Genomic DNA, 26,915 nt, shown 5'->3' on the forward strand with positions numbered 1-26,915 from the left:
GGGACGCTTCTCTCGCGGAGCCTTGTGGGTAGCCGGCCAGGGGTCTCCTGGCGACGACGATGGCGGGGGATGTGGGCGGTCGCAGCTGCACGGACTCGGAGCTGCTGCTGCACCCGGAGCTATTATCCCAGGAGTTCCTCCTCCTTACCTTGGAGCAGGTCGGCCGCGCGGGGCGGAGGACGGGCGGGTGGGGGGGCCTGCCCGGGAGAGGCTCGCGGCTGAGCTTGCCCCAAGCAGCCTCGGTGACGGCGGGCCTTCCCGCAGCGGTCGCTCCTCCGGTGGGGTTTGGGCCACTCTCAGTCCACACAGACCAGACAGGTCTTCCCTCGCCCCCATCCGGGAAAAAAAGACGACTCTAGAGTATCAGGAATGCCTAAGAAAGAGAACTTATCTGTAAGGAGCCACAAAGGCTCGCAGGGAGGAGTCGCAGGTACCCCGCGGCCTGGGTGAAAGCGAAGAGAAACGGAGGGTGGAACCTCGGAACTGGAAAGCATCCGAGAGATCGTCCACAGCTTTGCACACCGAATCATCTCGTTTCAGAAGGCTGAGATAGTCCCCAAGAGATGAAGTGGTTTATTTAAGGTCACACTCTGTAAGCAGTACAGTTGGCAGGAGAATTCAAGACTCCCGGGTCTCCCTGCAGTACTTGACTCGTTTTGGGCTGGTGTGGCTTCTGATAGGCGGAAAGAAAAAATTTTAAATAGTGACTCGATTTATTTAAAATGAGGATTACTGAAAGTTTCCTTAGAGATTTATGTGTTTTTTTTTTTGTTGTTTTGCACATGGATTTGCCTTAGTCTCCTAATATTGTCTAGTTGCCTCAAGTTCTCCTGGTAAACACATTTTGGGGTGAAATGACCTTTTACCTGTGGTTTTCAAACTTCTAAGTACATCAGAATCATCCAAAGGTTTAATACACACATTTCTGAGCTCCATTCAGTTTGACTTTCATTAGGTTTGAGATGTGGCCTGAAATTTTGCATTCTTTCTTCCTTCCAGTCCAAGGACTGCACTTTGAGAATCATTGTCCATAGGCAGTGTTTCCCAAAGCCTATAAAGCCTCTGGACATGTTGTCCAAGAGAATCACCAGACTTTCCCCCACTTCTAAGCGAATGCAGAGTTAAAATTGCAGTAGGTCACTATACAAGGGAAAGAAGTAAAATTGTGCTTTTAAATTTTTTTAAAAAATTAAGTTCATTATACCATATTGACTTGTTTTGTCAGGCTTTACAAAACAGATGTTTTCCAGCCTTTCTGAATTGAAGTTGAAGAACTAATTATCTTATTTTCATTCTCATTTTTCCTTCTTAAATCGAAATTGTCTTCATAACTATTCCTTTGCTTATGCTGTATGTTTTCCTTGATGTCAAGGACAAATTGAAAAGTGAGGGAGAATGAGGTTATTTAGATAGGGATGGTTGAGCATTGACTGTAAGCTACTTGATATACCTACTGTCATCAGTGAGGGGAATGTAGTTTCCTTCTGCACTGCTATATTAAGTCTTCGTAGTTAACCTCAATTAAAGAAGTACTACAGGGACTGAGTAACATGTGCTAGGCCCTGAGTTCAATCTTCAGAACAACAACAAAAACACTACAACAGAGAAATGTGAAAAATAACAGGGTGAGGGGCCTCCATCTCACCCATCTGAAGATCATAATAATAAGGGTCAGGTTAGTTTATTGACAGAAATGTGGAAATCATTAGCTTTCTTTTATCTGTTTCCCCCAGGAAGTCCCTCATTTTCAGTCCCTTTTATAGATTAAGATGATGTTCTGGAAATGATCTTGATGCCTGGAGTTTTGGCTGGAGTTATGGGCAGCAGTCCATGTCATACTGTGGACATGTGACCATTGTTTTTCAGATAAGGCTGAACCTAATATTTCCAGGGCTTAACCTATCAATAGTATCACCTCTAGAAGAAACTTATGGGACTTTGCAGTTAGTATGTCATTCTGAAAATGGTTTTGTAATTTGTTATTTAAGAAATAATGTTTTGCCATATTAGTAAGTTACTTATTAAAATGAAAGATGTTTTGAAATTACTTTTGTTTCCTTTTCCACAGAAGAACATAACTGTTGAAAATGACATAAGAGTAAACAAAGACAATCTTACTGATCTTTATGTTCAGCATGCCATACCGTTGCCTCAGAGGGAATTGCCAAAGAATAGATGGGGGAAAATGATGGAAAAGAAAAGAGAACAACATGAGATAAAAAATGAGACAAAAAGGTACTTTTTTAGTGGTTCTGGTTTTCGTTTTATTGTATATACCTAAACAATTTTGGTTTTACCTCAGGTAAACTTGAAGTTTTTTTAAAAAAATCTATTTGAATAAATAAATAAATATTGAATAACAACAATTCATTGAACACCAGGCACTGTGCTTTGTAGCAGTGAGTAAAACATAAAATTCCCTACCCACATATCAATTGGGAGAAACATAATAATAAAAGTTTAGTGTGTGGTATGTTACATAGTGACACATCCTAAGGAGAAAGGTAAAACAGGAAGAGGAATTGTAATTTTTGGCAAAGTGGCCAGGAACAACCTCACTGAGAAATGATATTTCAGTAGGAAGTACGGAGCAAGCTAGCATTCCAGCAGAATATAAGACCCTGCATTGGAAATGTGTCCAGAAGCAGCAAAGTGTCCATCAGCCTGGAGCAGAGAGAGTAGGAGGCAAGAGGTGTATTAGGGACGACGGGGAAGATTGTCAAATCATGGAAAACTTATAAGACTTTGACTTTACTCAGAGATGAGAAACCACTATAGGATTTTGAGCCAGTGACAGGGATAACCCTATCAGATGACATTTTAACTAGACCACTATGGCTGCTATACTGTGAAGTGATTTAAGATGGAGCAGTTATAGGGGTAGAAGTTGCCAAACCAATTAGGAATCTGCCCTGTAATTTTAACAATGGCAGTAGCTTTAACTAAGGTAGTGATTGGGTAGGCTAGGATCTGAATGTATTTAGGAGGTAGAACCAACAGGATTTCTAAATTTTGAGCAAAAAAGACCAGTCAAGTAATATCCTAAGGTCTTTGAACAGTGTAGAAGCAAAGAGTGCCATCTCATTTCTGGTACATTGTTTAAGGTTTTTAAATTTCAGGAAAAAAAAATTATGAAATCCACAAGCCAATGACTTTCCCCCTTTTAAAGAAAATTACATTTGAGTGACCAACATCAGTGGCTACTTAATGTGAACAAAGTGTTCTAAGATCCCCAAATGATCTTCCCCTGTGACCGTGTTATCACCAGTGGGTGTTATTGTTATATTATTGTCATGGGTGATGTAGTGGGAGATGACAGAGTAGGAGGGCTGGGGTAAGAAGGAATATGTAGCTCTGAGTTGATTGGTGGTTTTAATCTGATTGCCAAGAAAAACTCATGATTGAGATTATTCCCCAAGCATGAGAATACTCGAAGGACACATATGCTCATAGTCATTTTGAAAAATAACTGCATGTAAGGACTTGGGGTGTAGCTCAGTGGTAGACCACTCACTTATCAATGTGCAAGGCCTTGAGTTCAATCTCCTCTACCTAATTGTAAATAAATACATAAATAAATGTACATACAGTCTCAACTTTGATCAGGAACTAGTTCAGATTAAGCATCATGTTAGCTTGATGGTTACATTAAGTACAAGTTGCACTAGTGTTAGCTTCTGCCAGGCTATGGGTTACATGGCATATGCCTTTTAATTTGCTTTTTTCTTTTTTTACTTGATATTCAGACAGTATTTTCTGCTTCATCAGCTCTTATAGGCACATTGTCCTAGTAAACATTGGTTACATTTCCCTTCAAAGCAACACATGATAATCCTGCAGTGTCATTTTGGAAATGATCTTTGGCTCTATCTTAAAAATTTATAGTCATTCTTGACTCAGCAAGCATTGAAATTGGAAAGCTCTAAGAGAGATCTTGCAATGTCAAGCAGCATACACGTGGCCCTTGACAGAGATACAGAGAAGTACTATGGCATCCTAAGGTCACGCACAGCTAGAACTCGCTCCCTGGTGCCAAGCTTCTCCAACTTCAGTGTGCCCCTTGAATTTTAGGTTGAATGCCCCAATGCTGATGAATCCTGCTCTCCCTCTCTTTCTTTTCTATAATGGCATTGAGCAAACACTGAACTTATTTTTTCATCATCTACAAAATGAAACTAAATGGTTACCTAAGGATTGGTGAGTGGCCATTTACCTAGGAATCTCATTAAAATACTGATTTTAAGACTTATTCAGTAGTTCAGTGTGAATCCCTGGATTCTGTGTTTCTTATAAGCTCCCAAGGTGGCACTCATGTTGTTGATCTTTGGATAGCACTTTGGGGAAGTTAAAGAGTTTTGCTGGTAACTCACTGCTCAATTTTTTTTAACATATTTAAGTTTTTGTTTTTTTTTTAAATAAATCTGCTATATAACTCGAGTTAAATAAGTGCATTTACCCTTACTATTAAAATGTAAATTAGAGGGCTGGGGTTGTGGCTCAAAGGTAGAGCACTTGCCTAGCATGTGTGAGGCCCTGGGTTTGATTCTCAGCACCACATAAAATAAAATAAAGGTCCACTGACAACTAAAAAAATGTTTAATAAAATAAAATATAAGTTAGATTTTGAAAAGCAAAACATGAAGACTCTTGCCAAAGCTTATGATTAAAATTGTACAAATATTACTATGGCCCTACAGGCTTAGTAACAAGAATAAGAATGTTCTTCATTGTTTGTGGGGTGCCATTGTGGTCTTCATATAGTTTTTGAAATAATAGCATTGCAGTTATGTGGTCAATATAACTTTGTCAGTAATTTGTTTGGAAATCCTGTTTTAAGGGCTAGTGTTAGATGTTTAATTGTTGTTTTAAAAATAGCTGCATCTTTTGTATATGTTAAATCTAACTGAATTTCTTGAAATACTTAATGCTTTAAAACAGAGCACTATAAAATTATTTTTTAGAGTGAACACAAAATTTCATTTCCAGTAGTCCCACATACATTTGTCTTATCAGTAGTCTTGTTGGTTATTTATTTATTTATTTTTAACTTTGAATTCCAGTGAACTGGTTTGCCATCCCACATAGTATTTTTCAAAAGTGCTTCTCTTTGATTTCAGGAGTAGCACTGTAGATGGGTTAAGGAAAAGACCTCTCATTGTATTTGATGGAAGCTCAACAAGTACAAGCATAAAAGTAAGAAAAACAGAGAATGGAGACAATGATCGACTCAAGCCTCCCCCTCAGGCAAGCTTTACCAGTAATGCCTTTCGAAAATTATCAAATTCCTCTTCAAGTGTTTCACCCCTAATTTTGTCTTCCAATTTGCCTACGAACGATAAATCGGAACACAATAATAATGACACTAAACAGAACCATGACTTAATGCATAGAAAAAGTCCTTCAGGCACAATGAAGTCACCACCTTTGTCCCCTGTTGGAACTACTCCTGTGAAGTTAAAGCGAGCTGCTCCTAAAGAAGAAACAGAGGCTGCAGTAAGTATGGGGTGGTTTCTGTGCCAGTAAGGGGTGTGACCAAGGCGTGAGCAGTTCCTTTATAGCCTGACTAGCCCACTGATGCTGCTTGATCCTCTTGAACCCTTTATCTCCTGTTGAATGTTCCTATCTCATCACTTATATGTTGGAACCCTGGAGTTTTAAAATCCATTGTTATTTTTTTAAAGTTATTATTATATGCCTTATTTTTAAATCTAGTATTTTTAAAGGTTCCTTCAATTTATTTGTTTAAAAGGTATATATGGAGAGCATTAGGCACTTTTTCTAGATTTTTCTCATCAGTTTTTTCACTGCCTTGGAACTAAAAGGAGAGAGTACTCCTTTATTAATAAAGCTCAGAATGCTAAGTAATTTATCCAGGGTAATATATTTGTTAAATAGCATTTGGACCCTGACCTCAGGTCTGTTTGTACTTACCTTGAAATCACACAAGAATCTCTTTATATTTCCTAATGGTTTTCCCTACCCCTCAAGTGTATCTAACTTTGGACAGTTAGGAAGTTTGGGAGAATCTGTCATGTGTGCTCTCATTGTCTTTCCTTAGACTCCTCAGAAAAGTGATTTTATCTTTAAACACCTAGCAGTTTTACAGCTATTATTCCTGTAGTATATTTTGGCTTTATTATCATCTTCTAATGTCAGAGGGATTGAAACTCAAGAATAGTTTAGACATTCTGAAATATAGACCCTGGAAAAAGAAAGTTACTTAACCAGCATTTACTTATTCATTGAATCTTATCAGCAATCCCATGAAGTAAGCACTGTTGTTATCCCCTTTTCACAGTCAAGGATACAGAAGTTTAGAGAATTTAAATAAACTTGTCCAGGGTTCCAGAGTTAGAAAGTGGGCAAACTGCAATTTGACCCCAGGTCTGCTTGATCCCAAGGCCCACACTTAGGACACCAAGCTGCTTCCTTACTTATTTACCCACATTTGTGGGAGAGGAGGAGGGTGTGGGGTGAGAATTGGAAGAGTAAATCCTGGCAGTAAGGAGTGGGCCTTGAGGATTTTTTTCCCCAGGCTCTTATCCAAAGGAATTTTCCTCTTTCAGAGGTATGAGATAGCTATAAATGATAAATGTTTTCTTGAATTATTCATGTTTCCCACTGCTTTTGAACTCTGAAGTTGGGGAGGACATTGGCTAGGCAAGGAGGAAGTGGGTCTGGACTAGCTGTCAGTTCTTCTAAGCTTTGCCTTATTGGGATCACCTAAGGAGCTACCAAAAAAACGAAAGAAGTGAGAGCCTCATCTCTACCTTTTATGGATTCATTGGTTTTGAGATAAGGATCATGCTTAGGCATATTTTTAAGTGCTCTTGGTTATTCTGATGTGCAAACATTGGAAAACCATATAGAGACCAGTCTTGGAGACCTATTTTTTCCTAATGTCTTGAGCTACATTCCCACCAGATGGCAGCAGCGACCTTCCATTAGTACCTTAATAACCCTTGGTGCTTTAGTGTTTCTTTAGCTGTTCTGAGACATTTCTGTAGGTATCAATTGGTTTCTGTTCATGTCTTTTTAGAATAACCTGAAGCCCCCAGAAACGAAGAGGAAGATACAGCATGTTACATGGCCATGAAGGGAAGTTTCCAAAAATGTAAATATAACTGTAATTGTAGTTTTTCAAACAAGTTCACATATATTGACACTATTTACAAAAATCCTGATTATTGTGGAATTTTCCTAAGAGGTTCAAAACAGGTTAAAAAAAATAGTAATTCTTTCTCACCTTCTGTCCCTTCCTTCCTTTTTAAAATTTGTCTTTCATATCCTGATTATGAAAGAATTTCTTTTTTAAAATAATGGCTTAATATGTGTCATTTATGTTGACCCTGGTCAGATCATTAGCTGCAAATCTGGCACAAAGCATCTAATGACTTTTAAAAATTGTTCTCATTAGTCTCTTTAAGAGTCTTTGGGGACATTTGAGGATTTTTTTTTAATTCATATATTGATTTACCATTTTTATTAATTTCTTTTCCCAAGCTGAAGCATATAACAATTCATTACAGAATTTTAGTAACTATTGCCACACTTGTCCTCAAGGATTCACTAAGAAAAGAATCTTGGTACTGTTGGAAACTATTTCATCTATACATTGCTTCTTCCCATAAAAAACAAAAGGGAAGTCAGTACTTGCTATTGCTTCTTCCCTTGAAGCATAATAGAATTGATTGATTATAAGCTGACTGGTCTGTCCATCCCTTAGAATGTTCTTGTCATGCAACAGTCCTGTCTACTCTTTTCATAATCAGTCAATGATCTCACTCTGTGAGTTCAGCCATTACTTCCTCCTGGGAGCTTAATCTTTTTAAAATTAAGTTCATTTAAAAATCTGTAGGCTGAATAATCATGTTAGAGGTGGTACTTGTTGGGAAAATGTTTAGAAAATAGGGAGGGGCATAAAATTCTAGAACTTAGGAGAGTCCAGAAAGTGTGGCAGTAAGTGGGGGAAAAAATCAGTGTGCTCTGGAGTAGGCAGTGTAGGGGCTATTGACGGCAGAATTCACTGTAGAGTGCAGCACAGGAAAAATGGCCTCCTAGCTGGATGGGCTGCATGTAGTATAATATGGCTGTCCCACACAGAATCATCTACAAGTTTCTTTTGTTGTTGTTTTTTTGTTTTTAATTTTTGTTTGAGTAGTATCACTCCAATTGTGAAATGGAAGTCAGTGAGAAAATAGGTTTATGTCATGTTCATGGATTCAAGTGTCTACTTTTTTGCTATATATTTCTAACCAAGAGCAAAGGTTACTTTGCATTTTTTTTCCTTGTATGATTGATCTTCAAATTGGGGTTTACCTTTTTCAATATGCTTTTAGAGGAGCCTCATTTCTCTTGATTTGTTAAACCAAGCATTTTAGTTCAGCTATTAAATAGCCTTACAAAAAAACTAATTCAGCCTTGCAGGTAAGTACTGTACTAAGACTTTAATTCTATAGTTTTAACCATTCTGCCTTTACTCCAGACTGCAAATCTGTACATTTAAGACAAAATTGATATGTACTAAGTGTTGCATAAATTGTTGATGTTACGGTAAATTTTTAAATATATTATTATCTGCAGGGCTGATATATACATATACATACATATATATATTATTGGGAACTGTGATCCTATGAGTAAATATATATTAAGGGAGATTTAAAGTACAGATTTTAGGGTAGAATGACAAATTATATTTTCTATTCAGTTGTCCCCTCTGCCTCCACCTGTATTTCTCTCTTAGTTAAGAGAGTTAGCCATTTGACGATTTTAAGTCAGTGGGAACTTTTTTTTAGTTACTCAGTGAAATTAATTTTTAATTTGTATATTTAACTTACAGAGTAGGTTGGTAATAACAGCTGAACTGTGTAACATTGTTGCTTCAAATTGAAGTTTATATTATGAACATTCAGAATCAGTGCTCATATAGCAGCATATTATTGAGCTATTTTGAGTTTGAAAGGTGAAGTGCTAAACCATGCCCTGTGTATTACATACTCCCACCATCTTAGAGCGCTGTGCCATCTGAAGGTATATGGATAGAGCTTGTCTCAAAATGACTTTCTCCACATAACGAAGCTTGCCGAATGCTGGGAATCAGGAGCCAGCAGCACTGGGAGTCTAATTTTGAAGTGATGTTTTGGTTTGCTTAACAGTTTAGGAGGACTTGATTTGAATGGTGTACAACTTTAGAATAATTTTTACTTGCTATGGTGGGTTGATAGTGTTGCTTTTGATTCTGTATTCCAACAAAGCCAGATTTTATTGTTGGGTTAGGCAAACTAATGGCATTGGAGTCAATGGGTGCCTTGTGAGGTATGGTAAGAGGCATCACTTCTGCCATCAGCAGGTGGGCCTTGATGTTTTTTTCCCCCTCTCTCATTTTGTTCCCTGTTTTCCTCTTCTCTTCTGTCCCAAATGGTTTCTTTCTTCCATTCATGTCCTTTCTGAGATCCTAAGCTTTAGGCTTATTTTGCAAGTCATATTGCTTAGCCCTACCTGTTCACTAAGGGGCAAAGATATGCTAACCCCAGTCCTTTTGCACTTAAGGGATCATAGACTGCATGTGAATTCTGCAGTCTCGAGACCCTGCAGCTCCAGGGCACTAACTTGCTTCCTAGTGGCTGTAAAGGCACTACAGTTTTCCAAACTAGCCTTATTAATCTAGACAGCTACCAGGCGCCTTGGAAAGTTGGTTTGCTACTACTATTATGAGGCTATATTTGCTAGTGTTAAAATTCTTCAGAATTGAAATTTTTATTTGAAATAATATTTTGATTGACTTAAGTTTTGAGAGACAATTCTAAAACTGATCTAGAGACTCATTCAATAGCAATGACTTTTAAAAAACTTACATTAAGTAAAACTGCCAGTAGAGTAAATCATATATGTATGTAAGAGCTTCCTCTATTTACTACTGTGGAACTTCAGTAATTTTTAGAGGCTACCAAATGGTCAAAATGTTTTTAAGTGTGCTCTTTTATTAAATGCTTGTGCAAGTTTTGTAATTCAGTACAGAAAAGTTTGACCTTGTTATGTACATTTTTGTATGTAAAAAGTCTTTTAAGTAGCCTTATTATTTAAATAAACTGAGTAAAACTATCTTGAGTAGATCTGTCATTCATAAAAAATAAAATGAAAAAATAGTGACTTATCTTCATTTGAGTAAACTAAATGGAAAGTGTTGTTTTTTTAATTGTATAACCTTCTCTAAGTGAAAGCTTAGAGTAGTCAGGTTTTGGGGGATATCATGGTGCTGTAGAGACTGATGTGTGATTGCCACTATGCCCTGAAAGAGAAAGACAGAAGTCCCCAAACCTTCCCATGTAATAAGTTTTTCTATCAAAATGGGGCAAACCAGAGATTCAAGTAAGAGATTGTGTTGTGGTGACCTAAAAAATGAAAACCACTGACTTTTAAACTGGTATCAGTATTGTTACATATGAAGACTAAAGCTCTAAAGAAACTTGGAAAAATCTCAGGTAATTTTCTGTTTTGGGTCTTAAAAAGTAGATCTTTCATTCTTTTGTATGGACTGAAGAAACAAAATCCATTTAGATTATTAAGTGCAGTTTACTAACTGAAGTGCTGTACTCTTATAATTTTTAATAACTTGATTATCTTATAGTAGAATAAAAAATAAAAATGTGAATTGTCTACGTATTTTAAGTGCCTACTGTTCAAGATATTAGCAGTGAACAAGGCAGATTAAGTTTCTGCTCTCATGGAGAAAGCAAACAAGTGAACAGTGAAATAATGGATAATTGTAATGATGGAAAGAAAATAATAAAACAGGGTCATGAAATGGTGAGGGTTAAGGAAGGTAGGGTGAGGAGCTGCTGTAAATATTGTGGTTAGAAAAGGTTTCTTGGAGGAGAAGACACATTTAGGGGAGAATGGCTGAGGGACAGCTATGGAAACTTTGAGGACAAGCATCCTTCACGTGGTCAGTTTTAGATGGTTGCATATCCTACTTTGTTCCATTCCTCCTTTCAAAGGTGGAGTCTATTTCCTACCACTTGTGTATGGACAAGCCATAACTTTCTTTGGTCAAATGAGTACTCATAATTTCACATTTGGACCCCTGCTGCAACTAGGTGAAAAAGCCCAGGCTTGCCCAACTGGAAATATGTGGCCCAGCCAACAGCCAACACTAACCACCAGACATGTGACCTCTAGTCACCAGTCTCCAGTCTAGCTGCAAGTTGACTGGCTGCATCACTGTCCAGGTGAGATCAGTCTCTGATGATTCACGGAATCAGGGGTAAGTAAAACGAAGATTAAGCCAGTTAAGTGTTGAGGGTAATTTGCTGCCCAGTGAGTAGGTGACAGATACCAGACCAGACAAGATGTGGAAGCCCTGAATAGATTTTTTGAAACAGAAAGACTGGTGTGGCCCAAGTCAGTGAAAACAGGGAAGGATGGTATTAACTGAAGTTGGAGAAGTCAGGTGGAAGCCACATTATGTAGACACTTACATGACCATCCATGGTGAGTACTTTGAATTTAAGTCTAAGAGCAATTGGCAGCTATTAACTGCTCAGATTTAACTAAACTATTCAGTTTCATTTTTAAAAAGTAAGTCTAATGAGCCTAATAAGCAAATAAAAATCTTTTTTCCTCTTGTGAAGTTTTTTTTTTTTTTGTCTTTGTGGTAGTTTGAACTAAAATATTGATATTTGTTTGACTCATAGTTAAACCTTTAAGAAACTGTAAAATACTCTACCAGTCATAGAAGACAATATTTTTTAAAAATATAAAAACACTACACCTATAACTTCTATTATGCCCATACTGCCTTGCTTTATAATTCTTTAACTTTTTAAATAATAAACTTCTTAGGAGTTTTTCTATATCTCAAACCCAGTTTTTATATTAACATAGTATGGATTATTTGTCAAAAGGAATTAAAATCAACTAAACTCTATACTTTGTTCAAATTTCCTTAGTTTTTACCTAGTGTCCAATTTCTGTACAGGATCCTCCCCATAATACCACTTAGTCATCAAGTACCCTTAGACTCCTCTTGGCTGTGACAATTCCTCAGACTTTTGTTGCTTTTGTTGACCTTGACAGTTTTGAGGAATACTGGTCAGGTAGTTTCTCATGTCCCTCAACTGGGATTTGTCTAATGTTCTTCTAATGATTAAATTGGGCTCTGGGTTTGGGGTGAAGACACGGAGGTGAAGTGCTGTTTTCATCACATTATTTTGAGGCTACATACCAGAAACATGATGTTTTAAAGTTTAAGTAGTGTTCATCAGGTTTCTCCACTAAGACTTTCCTGTTCTCCTTTTTCTTATTGTGCTCTTTGAGAGGACATCACTTAAGCAGTAGGGAGTTAAGCTGTACTTTGTTCAAGTATCAAGTATATTTGATTATGTATGGACTCATGGAAACTAACTTTATACATTTGTTTATTTAATGCTTTTTCCCCCCTCAAATTGTTTTAGCATTGGCCATTAAAAGCTCTTTCAAGTTAGCTCCTGCTCCCTTTGCCTCAGTGTTTTCTTTTAGCACATCCTTACTTTTTGGCACTGTAGAGTGTAGTAGGTTCATTTTGTTTACTTTTTGCCCAAGTCTTAGGATCAGCCACTTCTCTAAGGAGACTTGGTTCATCTTTGGTTAAAAACCAAGTTCTGGGCACTAGATGTTCTCATTGCTATTGGGGTACCATTGCTTCTAGGTTTTCTCAACTGACAGCAACAGTTGGCCCTGTTACTTTGGGGCTTGTGGCAGAGCAGCACATCTTGGCAAGAGTATGTGGTGAAACTGCTTACCTCATGGAGGAAGCAAAGAGACTAGTGTTCCACAGTCCCCTTTGAAGGCATGCCTTCAATGACCTAGAATCTCCTACTAGGCATCTCTTTAAAGTTCCACCATCTCTTAATAGCACCTTGCTGGGGGTCAAAACCTTTTCCCCCCTTCTGTTTAAATAAACAACAAGCAATGTGGCTTAGGGACCGTGCCTGTTAGGTTGTCCAATTCAACATATGGTCCTTACCCATCATCAATGAGCTGACCTCTAGGCATCAGCCTCCTGTCTTAGGTTGGTACCACTGCAATTGGATCATACCCGTCACTGACTACTGGTTCAGCATATAGCCATACTTGTGGATAGGCCTATGCACCAGTGTGGGGGGGGTGAGGTTCTTTGCCTCACCTCTGTTGGCCCCCAAATTTGGCCTTGGTGCCAGTGGGGAGGTGAGGTTCTTTGCCTCACCTCTGTTGACCCCAAAATTTTAGACCATCACTAGCAGAAGGGAGGAGGATACAGAAATGCCATGACACCAAGCCAATTGACGGCTCCTTTGGAAAAATTGTATCACCGGTGACACCATCATCAAAGATAGGCCAGCATTACCACAATTCGCTGCACCAACAGATAGTTCACAATGCATACAAGTGATACATAGTCCAGGCAAGTTCTGCAAGCAGTTCAAAGCAGAGGAATCTATCAATATGTCCATTTCCTCCCAAAGTAAATCAACTTCTTGATTGAGCATTACTTGTTGAGTTATTATTCATTGATGCATCAGTTTATACAGTTTACTGTGATAGCTATCATAGAAGCTGTAGTTTGGTTTTATCTTTGTCTTCACCGGCACTGGGATGAATATAGGAATTCTGGCAATGATGCTAAAAAGAAATTATGTAACATTCCAACAGGTACTAAGAAAACAATTTTCTGAACAATTTACATTATCCTGAACAGAATTATTAAATATAATGAAAAGGAAAGGTGAAAGTAAACAGATCTGTTAACCTCTTTATTTGTACACATATTAAAACAATCCTCAACAGCTGTTTATCTAATTTAAATTAACCATTAAAATCATGTGAAATAAAAAAAAAAATTCGGATTCATTTTTCATGAGCGCTCCTCATATATGATATATGGACATACGCACATACAGACATACAACACAAAACACAAGTGTGCACACAAACGTACAACGCATGAGACAATAGTAAAGGCCTTGTAGCTTTACACAGGTGAAATCTCCATTGCAATGTTTAAAAACTCCACAGTCAAAATATAAAACTGATCAGAAAAACATTAACCTAGGTTTGTATGAGCTCAAAAAATAAAATAGAACTTTATGATGTGGGAAAAGGCAATAATAAAATAGATATTGAAAAAAAGCATCCTAGTTAATGACTGACACAGGTGTAAGAATAGCCAAGTTGGAGCTCTGGATATCAGCTGTTATGGATTTGAGTTAAATCATCTCCTTTTTGGTCTGTAGAAATTGCTTTGGTTAGTCTCTCTGGAATCCAAATCGGCTGCTGTTCTCCCTGTGGAAACATACAAACAGAACCCCGACTCCAGACAATCACTGGGTCAGGACCTTTTTCCATTGTCCTGTTAGAATATCTTTCCAAAGTACCTTAGGCTTATGTACATTTTTTGGACACATATGTCTTTCCGCAGCACTAAGCCCTGATGAATCCAAATTTAAAAAGTTTAGAGTAAAAAGGGTTATTTTAAGTTTATCTTTGGGGGATATATACCCCTTTCCAATTCCCTCTTTTTGCTTTAATAAGTACATTTTAATAGTTTGATGAGCTCTTTCAACTATGCCTTGTCCCTGTGGATTGTATGGGATTCCTGTTAAGTAAAAAAATTAACTGATTTTTCTTCAGGGATGATGTTCCAAAATATCCTATATGGATCCTTTGGAAATTTAAAGATCCTTTTAAATTCAAGTCTTCCAAAAGCATTTTGCCTTAGTTTTTAGAATTACTTTAGTCCTTTTAATTTTTTGATGTGGTTTTAAACCAATTTCCTTCTAGTTTAACGTTTTTTAAATTGGTTCTTGTCTATAAATTTTAACACCCTCATCTGAGACTTCTAATTTCTGCACCACCAGAAATTAAAGTTGATGGGCTTTTTGAAAAAAATTACTAATAATCTCCTTGTTCTTCTATTTCATCCAATATTTTGACTTTAAACTTCTCTCTTTTACCTTTTTCTATCTTGAATGTCTGTATCTAATAGTTGTCTTAGCCTTATGCATTTTCTATCTGAAATACCTTTACTTGACATTTTCAACCATTTTCTATCTTTTAGTTTTTTTTTCCCCCCTAAGGTTTGTACATTCACCCTTAGTTGCTTTTTTTCCTCCTAGTTTTCTTTTGTTTCCTATTTTGTGGGTTTAAAATTCTTGTCTTCCTACATCTTCTCTATCTTCCTACATCTTTTCTATCTTTTTTTCACCTTCCTGTACTTCTGTCTTCAAAGTTTTTCACTTCAAATTTCTAATATTCTTTCTCCAAATTGCTTTTATCCTATTATCTTCCCATTTTCATGGTTTTTTTTTTTTTTTAAGTAATGCTTTTAAGATTAACTAGGCTTCGAATGATGCAATCTTTCCTCTGCCACAAAGGCATCTTAACCACCTTCAGTTTAACCTTTTAAAGCCTTTTGCAACTTACTTAGACATTTTACAACTTTTTACTTTATCACACAAAGATTATCTCATCTAAAAACATTTCTTTTTTCTTCAGCTTTCATATTAAAACATTTCCACATCTTGAATCTTTTTATATCTCTTTTTTAGCTGTTAACCCTTTTTATAAATTCACATTCTGAAACAACCCTTATAAAATTTCTGAATTTAGACAAATTACTCCACTTTAATAAGATGAAATACTTTCATTTTTTTTTAATGGTACTATAATACTGTAATTGAAACCCAACTGAAACTTCTTATACTCTTTGTATATAAATTTCACCTGATAGAATCTTAACTCTTAGTAACCTTGTTTCAGCAAAGACACAGACACAAAGCAATATTAAACTTGTTTTTTTCATTTACCAATTTATGAAAACACACATAATGTTTAAATATATTACCTTATGTAACTTAATAAGTAAGAGTACTTGATTTTATATTTAGTGGTTGATATTTTAACACTTTAGCTTTGTAAATTAATCAGATGTCTGTAAAAACCAAGATCTTAGACAAATGTAGTAAACAGAACTAGCTATCTCTTTCTTGTTGAAGAAAAATCCTTCTACAGGATACCATGATGGTCCCATTGATATACTTAATAACTCGTCTTTAAAAAGCCATGGGCTACATTTTTGTATTGTATCAACATATGTCCTAACTGTTCTTGGTCTTACTGGGGTGCCTCCTTCCTCTAACAATTTCTCTTCCTGGGGGCGAACAACTTCAAACCTTGAGTCAACCATTTTCCCCAGTTTGCCTGAGAAAGTTCTAGGAACAGGCAACTTGAAATAAAAACAAAATAAATCAAAACAAGAACACATTGTTTTTTGAAATGGTCACCCATTTTTTTTGCTCTCCTTCAGGGGCGAGCAATTTCACTTACCCCCAAGCTTCAGGCGTTCCCCGTATGGGCCTCCAAATGCCGCAGTCTTGCTGGGCACAAAATAACTGAGCCACCACAAAGCCTTGTAGATTCAAAAGACAACTCTTTATTCCCGAACTCTCATCGGCACTCTACACACACTTCCCTTGAACACACTGCCTCTACCCGTCCCCGCGCACCAATTCTCTCAGAACCCCGGAGAACTCAACGGGAACTCCAAAGGAGCGGGCGCCTGAGGCAGCAGGATACGCCCTAATCCTGGAGCCGCCCTATTTCCAGTAGGATCCACCCTAAACCCGGAGCCACCCTAATCCCTGAGCAGGGTTACCTTTCAACCAAAAATGCCATGCGTCATTCCTACTTGGCTATGGCTCTCAGCAACCTTTAATACATGGGCTTTTGGGAACAGTCCAGATCCAAATTCTAGCCCTGTCTGGCTGTAGTAAGTGAAATATAAGTTCATAATTGATGTCTAGGTCTCCCACTCCAACAGTGAGGAAGATGACTCTCACCAACCACCATCCATTGACTTAACTGTTCAATTCCAGTATACATTTTAGCAGCTAAAGAGTTGCTAGCCTGAAATAGTTGAGAAAATTTTATCAGTTAGATCATAATTATATATAATTCCTTTTGCTTCCAGTCTCAGATATATCTCTCATTTCCAGGGTTAAAAAGTTATATTATTTAAAAGAGATTTTTGCAGTTTTAACATTTTAATTAGAAAGACAAATCTAAATTAACTTTTCTCCAGTTTCTTAAAAAAATTCCTGGATAAACATCCATTCAACAATAATTTATCAGGCTCTAGATAAAGTGTTTCAGTAAATAAGACAGGGTCCCTGTTCTCAAGGACCATGTTTTTATCAGTTCCAATTGATTTCAGTCCAAACAATCATTTGAGAAGAAATCTAAAGAACATTTAATAACTAAAAATCTCAGCAGTCTCTGCAATATGAAATAGTGTTTTAGTTATATTTTTAAATATATTTTATATGTGTTCTTTAATTCCTTAAAGCCTGGAGAAACCAACCAAAAACAAAACTAATGGATTTTTCTTTTAGAAGATTCCTGTAACCTGGGAGATAATTTTATTCATATGTATCTAGTTGTTTAAATGCTTTTATAGGCTATGGCCTATAGATATCAGGAATGAAGTCACTTTGTTTTTTGGGGTTTTTTGTTGTTGTTGTTTATTTTGTAAATTCCATTATTATCTAGTATTTTTTAAACTAAACGATTGGTTTCATAGTTTATGCACATTTGGGAATGTACATTATCTGGACATTTCCTTCTCAGTGTTTAAGAAGTTTGCATATGTATTCGGAGATAGAATTTGCATCATAATGATCTTTGAAGAAAATAATTCATATTTTAGAGCACAATGACTAGGAATCAAACCTGGTTTCTAACATGTTGGCCTCTCTGCAGTTGAGTAAGCTTTATTCTTTTGAGGCTTCATTTCCTCCTTTGTCAAGCAGTTGGGTTTCACTCTGCTTCTTATTTCTTTCTTATAGGATTTACCTTATGCTTATCCCTAAGACCCTTAAGTTTGTCATTTAATAGCCAAGCAAACAATGAAAAGTGTCCTCAAGTCTGAATGAGCATCACGAGAGATAATGGAGGATTACACATTTTGCATATTTTAAATTTGTTAAGCAATGTGATGAATTGATATATCAGTTAATACCATTTTAAAATATTTTTTTAGTTGTAATTGGACACAATATCTTAATTTTATTTATTGATTGATTTTTATGTGGTGCTCAGGATTGAACCCAGCAGCGCCTTGCACGTGCTAGGCGAGCACTCCACTGCTGAGCCACAACCCCAACCCAGTTAATGCCATTTTTATTCTGCTTTGGTATAGTTAATTAAAAAAATAAAAAAATTTAAATTTTTTTTTCCAAGGGAGTTAGGGAATTTTTCTGGGCCTGACTATTCCTCAAGGGCAGCCCTGTGCTGACATTTTGAATTGGGTCTAGCTATGGCAAGTCAATGATGTGTTCAGCATATAGCCTGGGCTCCGTCTGTGTGATGATAGGGATTTCGGTGCTATCTTTAAGATTATGCTCTACTAATAACATTGAGTTCTTTTGCAGAGGTGAAGTTTCACTATGGGACAGTGTTGAGAGATTAGTAACCAGTGTAGTTCCAGGGCACATGACACACAGCAGACACATGTACTGAGCTTCTTTCCATGGTCCAGTCCATGTGGAGTTATGGTTAAAGTGTTTCTTCAGCTTTTCTTTTTTTCTTTCTTTTTTTTTAAATTTTAATATTTTTTAAAATTTTTCGGCGGACACAGCATCTTTTGTTTTATATGTGGTGCTGGGGATCAAACCCGGGCCGCACGCATGCCAGGCGAGCACACTACCACTTGAGCCACATCCCCAGCCCCTCTTTAGCTGTTCAATGACTGGATTTTCACAGTTTTGGTTGAAGTTAGACTAGCTCTTAAGAACTTTACAGTATCCTAAGTATATAAATATATAACTTATTGTATAATATCGTTTAGATTTAAATTATAGTTTAAGAAGCTGAGATTGAGAAAAATCAATGTAAATCTTAAAATTGTAGAATGTGTAACAGGAAGTAACTAGTACAGTGTTTATAGTTAAGTTTTTCATATGTTAAACATTAGAGTAAAAGCCTTGCTCTGACTTCTTAAATGTAAGGAACAATTATATTAGAAAAAAATATGATTATATTTAAGTCTTAAAAGCAGCAAAGATCTTAGAGGCAAAACCTAAGAGAAAGCCAGAACACAGAGTAGGCCATTTTCTTTGATTCTTTGTCCAAACTATAAGGGAGAGAGAAATGAAAGCTCAGCCCTCCAAGACAGAACCTGCTAGGTATGACTTCAAAGGACAGTTCTACATAGGATGAGTGAATTAGAACAAAACCTATGAGGGAGGGATGAAAAGAAAGTTGAAGAAGAAAAAACAAGAAAGTAGCAAGAGAATAAGAAAGGAAAGCAGAAAGATGAGGTGGGATGAAAGCAGGCTATCATAGAATCTGAGCCAAAAATTTCCATCACTAAGAATGGTAAAAGTGCCTCAGGAAGTGTTTTGGGAGTAGTTCTGGTCCCCTCATCAGTCTAAGACGCTAGCACAGGCAATAAAAAAATCACCACTGCAGGAAGACATCCTCATTCTAAGTCTCAGTAGACACCCATGGAGAATCTTAAGAAGGCAGAGAGTAGCTGGCTATGGTGGCATACACCTAAAATCAGCTACACAGGAGGCCGAGGTAGGAGGATTGCAAGTTTGAGGCCAGCCTGGGCAACTTAGCAAGACTGTCTCAAAATAAAATTTAACAAGGGTGGTGATGTAGTTTAGTGGTGGAGCACTTATATAAATAAGGCCCTGGGTTCCATTCTTAGTCCCATGGGGTGGGGGAGGTGAAGTGAGGGGGAAGGCAATGATGAACACAATTCAAAATTAAGCATGCAAGGAGGCAATGTACCCAGTGTGACCTGCTGCAGAAACATGCAGTAGAGACATACTCATGAAGTTTTCATATATGGGAGAGTAATCAAGAGAAGATCAAGGAAGATCAAACATGTTTGCTCGCTGTGTATAGAGAAAAGAAGGTAAGCTTTAAAATGACTGCCCAGTACAGGAAACTATAAAAAAACACAACATACGTATTTTGATTTATTTTTATTGAAATATATTGAAAATATATGTTTGATGTATTCACACACCCCCAGTACATAAATGAAAAGGCATGGTTGTATGGCAATACAATTTTTTTTTTTTTTAAAGAAAACAGGTAGTAGGCAGGATTTAGTTCATAGAGACCCCTGAAAGGGTCCAAAAGATTGTGCATAAACTGTGCTGCACCCAAGAAGCAACCAGAGTGGGATGCAGAGTGGACTTGAAAGCACCTTCAATTCTCACATGGATCCATCAGCAAAGGCAGAAGTCTTACTGACTCAAAGTGCTTAATAAGTAGAACCTCTCACCAAACACTGACCAAACATTAACATATGTATTAAAAGAACTAATCCTTTAGTTCTGTGTTTAAAGAATTGGAGGTGTGATAATTACCAAACAAAATAACAAAGTACAAAAAAGAATAGGATTCTGGAATTGAAAAGTACACCAATTGAAATGAAAAATGCACTAGTCGTGCTCAAGAGTAGATATGAATTGGGAGAAGGAAAAAAAAATATGTGAAGTTAGACAACAGATGATGAAATCTAACAGAGAAGAAAGAACAAAGACTAGTGAACAGAGCCTCAGAGAAATGTGATACAACATCAAACATACCAACATAGGCATAATGGAACTGCCAGGAGAGAAAAATGGATGAGAAAAAATATTTTTAAGAATTTCATGGCTGAAAACATTCTCAAATTTGATGAAAAATATTAAACTTAAAGGAGCATTAAGTGTTGAGACACTGGGTCACAATTACTTTTAAAATGCTGAAATAAAGAGCAAATTCTGACAGGCTGTAAAGCAATACAGTTTGTAAAGTTTTTTTTAAATTATAGAACATATGCCAAAAAACGTGCACAAAATGGGCAAAATTCAACTATGGTGACAGAAGTGAGACTAGTAGTTACCTTTTTGGAAGGAACACAAAGGAACCTTCTGAAATGTTAGAAATGTTCTGTTATAGGTTGGCAACCCATAATTAAAATTTAGGATGGTCTTTCATTTTGCCACATTTCCCACAACTATCAAAGAGTTATCAACCCCCACTTAATTGGGCCAGCAAATCTGTATTGCTTTTGACAATCCCCTTAGGCAGATTTCTCAGAGCTTGATACCAAATATCAGTCTCCTCAGGCAAAGCTGCTGAGCTAAGCTAGGTGTGGTGGTGCACACCTATAATCCTAGGCTCAGGAGGCTGAGACCAAGGATTGCAAGTTTGAAACCAGCCTCAGCAGAGCCTACCTCTTTACCACACCCCAACCTCCACCCTGTTCCCTTCCACCCTGGGCTTTGCAGTAATGTCCCTTCTCAGTGAGTGGATCGATAGCTTTGGTCTTTCAGATTGCCCCTTCCAATATGGAACCTCTATTACGAGCAGAGTGGACCAGGGTGTTTCAAACCCCAGGGTTCTCAGCCTGTCTCTCCTGGGGCAGAGGGAGCCATTACCTTCTTGGCTGCACTCACACAGAGCTGGTCACATGAGGCTGGGGAGTGGGAATGGGTTAGGGCCAGGTGTGGCCCCAGTGCTGTGGACTGTCACTGCTTGCTAAGAGTAGTAGATTTCCCTGAATTCACGTTTCTCTATCAGTTGTATGCCTTTAGGGAAACTTTCAGAGAAGTGATGGGTTTTTATGTCTATCATTTCACAGCAGGAAGAGGGTCACCTGAGCTCTGCATTCACCATTCCTAAAGTCCCACCCAATAAGTATGTTCGCCTGTCAGGGCTGTTTGGAGTCTGGCCTATAGCCAGAAATTTGTAGGAGGTTTAGAGAACTTGGGACTCTTTTTTTTCCCAGGACTTGTCTTTCACACTCCAGGAGCTATTTATCCCAAACTCTGGCCTCTGATCCCTCAAGCCTGTGAGGCTAAAGATTTGCTAACAGATTTTTAGCTGTTTCACTGGGACCTACTATAGCCATAAAAACAGGACCATTCTCTTATTCAATGTCTGCCTGCTTTGGATCAAGCTCCAGTGTTCCAAAATATTTTAAAATATTTTTGTTCAAAATGGTTATTTGATGATTAGTCCGGTTGAAACTTTTTACTCAAAATGGAACTCCTTTAATTTTGGATCAGGTAAGATGGTGAGGAGCAGTTAGATGCTCTGTAATGAAATCTGGAGTGCTTTTACTTTTATATTATGAGGTAGAAAATGGCATTACAATTGATAAGGGATGGAGTTATCTGTGTGTGCGGGGGGAGGGCAAGGGAGATTGAACCCTGGAATACTCTACTACTAAGCTATGATAGGGCCTGGCTAAGTTGCTAAGGCTGGCCTCAAATTTGCAATTCTCTAGTCTCAGTCTCCCAAATTGTTGGGATTCTGTAATCCCAGCATGGTGTACCACCATGCCCAGCTTAGAGTTATTCTTTTAAAGCAAAAACTTCAAGTCAACTGTAAATCCAGAAGACCCATTTCACAGCTTAGCAAGTATTTCTAACAATACTGCCACCCCCTGGATTTTTCTGTTGCACAGCTTATCATTTTATCATATTGCATTATCTTAGAAAACTAAAGGATGAAAGGTCACTGATGCTACCATTCCAAAGCTAAATGTGCAATGCTGTATGCCATAAAGTGACTCAATGCTTCCCAAATGTGTACTGTGCTATCAAAGTTTATTTTATACACTACTGACGAACAAAGAGCTCGGTGGGTTATTTTTACAACACTGGCTCCCTCTTTGTCTCTGTCTTCTGTCTTTTGTATCTTTTCAGAAATGCTGAAGGTTCCCAGAATACCCAGGACATTGAGAATGTGAAGATGAATAAGATGTTGTCTCCGGCCTCAAGTTGCTTGTGTCCTTTTGTGTTCCTGCACTTTGTGGTGGAGAAGGCAGGTTTAGGACAATGAAACAAAGCAGAGCTCTCCCAGTAGAAGTAACCCTAAAGTTGACTTGACTGTCATTAGACTCCTATTCCACTCGTCCAGAGCATATATTACTGCATCAAAGGGCAAGTATTATATTCCAAGAAAAAGAGTGCTTGAGACTGTAGGGGAGAAAAACACCTAGGGAAAATATGGTGCCGATTGAAGGCTTCTTCTAAATAGATGGTATGATGTCATCTCAGATAGCACTGGCCCAGCCCATTAGAAGCTGAGCTTCATACAGTGATCACTGGACCATGGGATAAAGTGTAACTTAGACCCAGAACTCAGCATTTAATCATTTCACACACTGTGTCTGGCAAAAGATTTTATTCTGATTAACTTTATTGTAAGTCACATAATCTTGCTTTTAGGCTTAAGATGACAGGAAGTTACAGAGTTGCAAATACAAACTCTTCTTTACCTTATAGTTTGGAAAACTTTCAAGTTTGTGACATATGTCAATTGCACTTAAAAATTAAATAGCAGTGAAAGAAAGATGCATTTATAAAGATAGCGTTCAAAAGGAATTTTATGCTTGGATTTGTCTCACTTGATTACAAAAATTCCAAACCATCTTCCCACCTAAAGTTTACAGAAGGGTTTTCTCCTTCCCTCCATTGAACTAGCATAAGGATTAAAGGGTTTAAACAAACATGAAGATCACTGGAAAGTGAAAGAGGAAGATCTTGAGGTGGCTGTGGGAACCAGAACTATTGCTTGGTGGAGAAAGAAAATACATAAATCTGTGAAATCACAAGCCGTAGCCTCCACGGGTCCTTCAGATGTCTTTCCCACAGTCAGGGCACAGGATGTCGTCCCTCTCGGTGAGGAAGCCTCGCCCCACCAGGGACAGGGAGCACTTCTTGCAGTTGAAGCAGTCGTTATGCCACTGCCGTTCCTCAAAGGAGATGTACTTTGTGCCGCCCAGGCCTGTGAACAGAGGAGACAGCACACAGGGTGAAGGAGGGAAGGGAGTGTGAGCTGGTGAGGACTGGCACCCGACAATGGAAAAGGATTCCAGGCTGATCATTTCAACATGGGCACGTGTGACAGTGATTTTCTAGCCCAGTGACACTGTGAACTGGGAATTCATATCTAATCAGCTACTACACACAGCCCCACAGAGCTCACAAGTATCAGAAGAAACAGGCACAGCAACTGGTTCCGAAAGGTGTGAGCAACATTGTGAAAAAAGTGTCTGTTGTCTTTGTTTACTTGCTTATTGCGTGTTTTCCCAGGAATCAGAACTGTGAGAGAGAGTTTCTCTCCTGCCTTCGTGGGTGCCTCAAGTCTGGTGCTCACTTTATGTGATGAGGCTTTAACAGGAGTTAGGAGAGGAGAGGGTTGATTCTTCCTGGAATGGCCAAGAAAGGCCTCCCAGAGAAGAGATGGGAGTGAGGGGATGGTTGTTCTCAAAGATGCTGAGATGAGCCCTGAAAGCACAGGCTAGCAGAACAGGCAGAGGAAAGAGGGGGCTTAGTGAGGTGAAGTGCCATGGTAGGAGAGGGGGCCAACACAGCTGGAGCAGATTATGAAAAGTGACAGGGAGCGGACAGTCATTCTATTTTTATTATATTTTTCGTGGTGCTGGGGATTGAACCTAGGACCTTGTGCATGTTAGGCGAGAGCTCTATCACTGAGCTACATCCCCATGTATGCGTGTGTGTGTGTGTGTGTGTGTGTATGTATGTATGTGCATGCATGCATGTTTATATATACATACTATATAATATATAAAAAATGTGTGTGTGTGTGTTACTGAGAATATATATATATATATATGGTACATATATATGGTACTGAGAATTTAAAACAGGGGCACTTAAACTCTGAGCTATATCCCCAGTCCTTTTTATTTTTTATTTTGAGAAAGGGTCAGGCTAAATTGTTGAGGCTGGCCTCAAACTTGCAGTTCTCCTGCCTCAGCCTCCCCATTTGCTGGGATTACAGGAGTGCATCACTGTTCCGGGCCACAGCCCCAACATTTTTAACCAAGAAAAGTAGTCACTTGTTTTCAGTTTGACTGCTTGACTTGTGTTTGATGACTAATCCCCATCAAATATTTAAGGTACAATGGTCCCTGATTATGGTGTCAGGGGCAGGAGGTTTGTACACTGTTGCCCACCCTGAAATAAAACAGAACTTATGTCACAGTTACAATCTGTTGAAATGTAGATAGGGAATTCCAATTAGAGTTCTTTCCAGAAATAATGGTATGATCAGCCATATTAAAAACAAAGTAACCGCTCTGATGACTTGTTTCTAATGGTCTGAGTCCTCGATGTGCATGAAGAGTCTACACTTTGTCAGGTAGTTTCTATTACAACTTAAGCCTTTAGGCTGACCTTGGACATCCAGTTCACATGGGGGAGACCAGCCTTAGAGCTGCTCTTTCCAGCAAGTGAGTGACAGGGTTGGGCCTGGCATTGCAAATTTTTGTACCCTAATACTACAGTACATCTGCTACTGATGCAATGCAAACCAGAAAAGCCTGCTATAACTCTCTTTTCTTAAACATCATAGAGCTTAAAAATAAAAGTTACTGGTGCTGGGGCATGTAGCTCAATAGTAGACCACTTGCCTAGCATGCATTGAGGCCCTGGAATTGGTCATGAGAACCCAAACACCCTGCCCACCCCCAAAACAAACAGTTATGTCAAATAACCAATGTTTGTTTCCACAATATTCCTTGGCTTTCCTTATTCTAGACTCATAAGAACTATAAAAGACCTACAGACCAGAGAGCCCATGCACTGGCCCAGTGCAGAACTCAACTGATATTTTAGGCCAGCAGTTCTAACTTTTCTGCATATCAGAACCATCTGGGAAGTTTTTAAAAATTCCAGTGCCAAGGTCACAGCTCATATCAATTCAATCATGAGTTGTTTTGACCCTCCTCAGCAGTTTGCAGTATGCAGCTGAGCTTGAAAACCAGTGGTGTAGCCCACACTTTGATTGATGGGCAAGGTGGCTGAAGGGCTGGAAGGTGGTTCTTTTTCTTTTAGGCATATAAACCACTTCTCAGATGCCCCAGCAACACTGACATCCCACATTTCTCCTTTCTCTCACTCCTGATAAGCCCAACATCATGGAGCTGGGGGCTAGGAGGAAGATTAGCAGTGGGAGGGGAAGACGAAAAAAGATGTGACAGGTGCCATGCAGGGTAGAAAGTGTCCTTCTAGAAACTCCACTGTTGTTCTGAAATGCTGGCAAATAGACATGAGAGCCAACATCAGCCCCATGGGAAAGAGTCCTCCTAAATGGAAGATGTATGTACAATTGATCATGGTTATTCACAGGAGTCATATCTCATAATGTCTTCTGAACACTGAATTATCAAATACTGAACCATTATTCCAAAGAAAACTCTCAGGATTACGTTCCCACTAGCTTCTCTGGTCACAGTATTTTTATCAACTGATTAATAAATGATGTTATTTTATGTGTGTTTCTTATTTATATAGTACAAATTCATCAAAACTGAATTTATGTCCAGTACTATAATTCACACTTGAATGAAGCTTATCTAACATATATTTTCTTTGTGTAAGACACGTCAGACTTTTCCTACTTAGGGACACTAAACAGAACTTTGAAACCCGTTTTAAACAGTGAAGATGCCAACAAAAATCTCACACACACCAAAAAAAAAAAAAAAAAAAAAAATCACTAAAGACCGAGAAAAGGACACTTATTTGCAGTATCAGCACTGAAACCAGACAGTAGGGCATCATCTAAGCTCTGATAGGCATCATTCCTCAGCTGGGAATGTGTGTGTCTGGCAACTCAAATTGGTCACTCCCCTGTGCTGTCTGTGGATGAAAGCATCTAGGTATCGATCTGGGGTTACAAATCAATTTTTAGCAAGTAGGCAAGTTTGTAAGTTTGGATTCTGATAATGATGATCAACTATATTTATATGAGAATTAAGCATCACTGCACATAAAAAAGTTGGAAAATACCAAATTCCAATTTATTTACAAAAATAATTTAAATTTTTTTAAAGAGGAAAAGTAAAAAATAAGGATCTA

General features: G+C 38.0%; 2 protein-coding genes across 7 annotated transcripts in view; one reads left to right on the top strand and one right to left on the bottom strand.

Annotated features, from left to right (window-relative positions):
- Positions 1–12: 12 nt before the first annotated feature.
- Positions 13–26,326, top strand: C14H2orf49 (chromosome 14 C2orf49 homolog). Of its 4 annotated transcripts, none has more exons than XM_076832509.1 (5): positions 13–158; positions 2,069–2,235; positions 5,118–5,493; positions 7,040–7,114; positions 22,731–26,326. In XM_076832509.1, exons 1-4 carry the CDS (start codon positions 60–62, stop codon positions 7,094–7,096), a joined length of 699 nt encoding a protein of 232 aa, XP_076688624.1. In that variant the 5' UTR covers positions 13–59; the 3' UTR covers positions 7,097–7,114; positions 22,731–26,326. The 4 variants fall into 4 exon arrangements, with proteins under 4 accessions (XP_076688624.1, XP_076688625.1, XP_076688626.1 ...); XM_076832510.1 differs by lacking the exon at positions 22,731–26,326 and adding an exon at positions 11,100–11,244; XM_076832511.1 differs by lacking the exon at positions 22,731–26,326 and having other exon boundaries at positions 5,118–5,244; positions 5,371–5,493; positions 7,040–10,104.
- Positions 23,205–26,915, bottom strand: part of Fhl2 (four and a half LIM domains 2) — a 71,482-nt gene continuing 67,771 nt past the window's right edge. For all 3 annotated transcript variants that reach the window (XM_076832507.1, XM_076832504.1, XM_076832506.1), the window contains exon 6: positions 23,205–23,814. In XM_076832507.1, the coding sequence (XP_076688622.1) occupies positions 23,663–23,814 (152 nt within the window). In that variant the 3' untranslated portion in view covers positions 23,205–23,662. The remainder of the gene's footprint in view (positions 23,815–26,915) is intronic.

Source organism: Callospermophilus lateralis, chromosome 14, assembly GCF_048772815.1.
Source record: "Callospermophilus lateralis isolate mCalLat2 chromosome 14, mCalLat2.hap1, whole genome shotgun sequence".
NCBI classification, from domain to species: Eukaryota; Metazoa; Chordata; class Mammalia; order Rodentia; family Sciuridae; genus Callospermophilus; species Callospermophilus lateralis.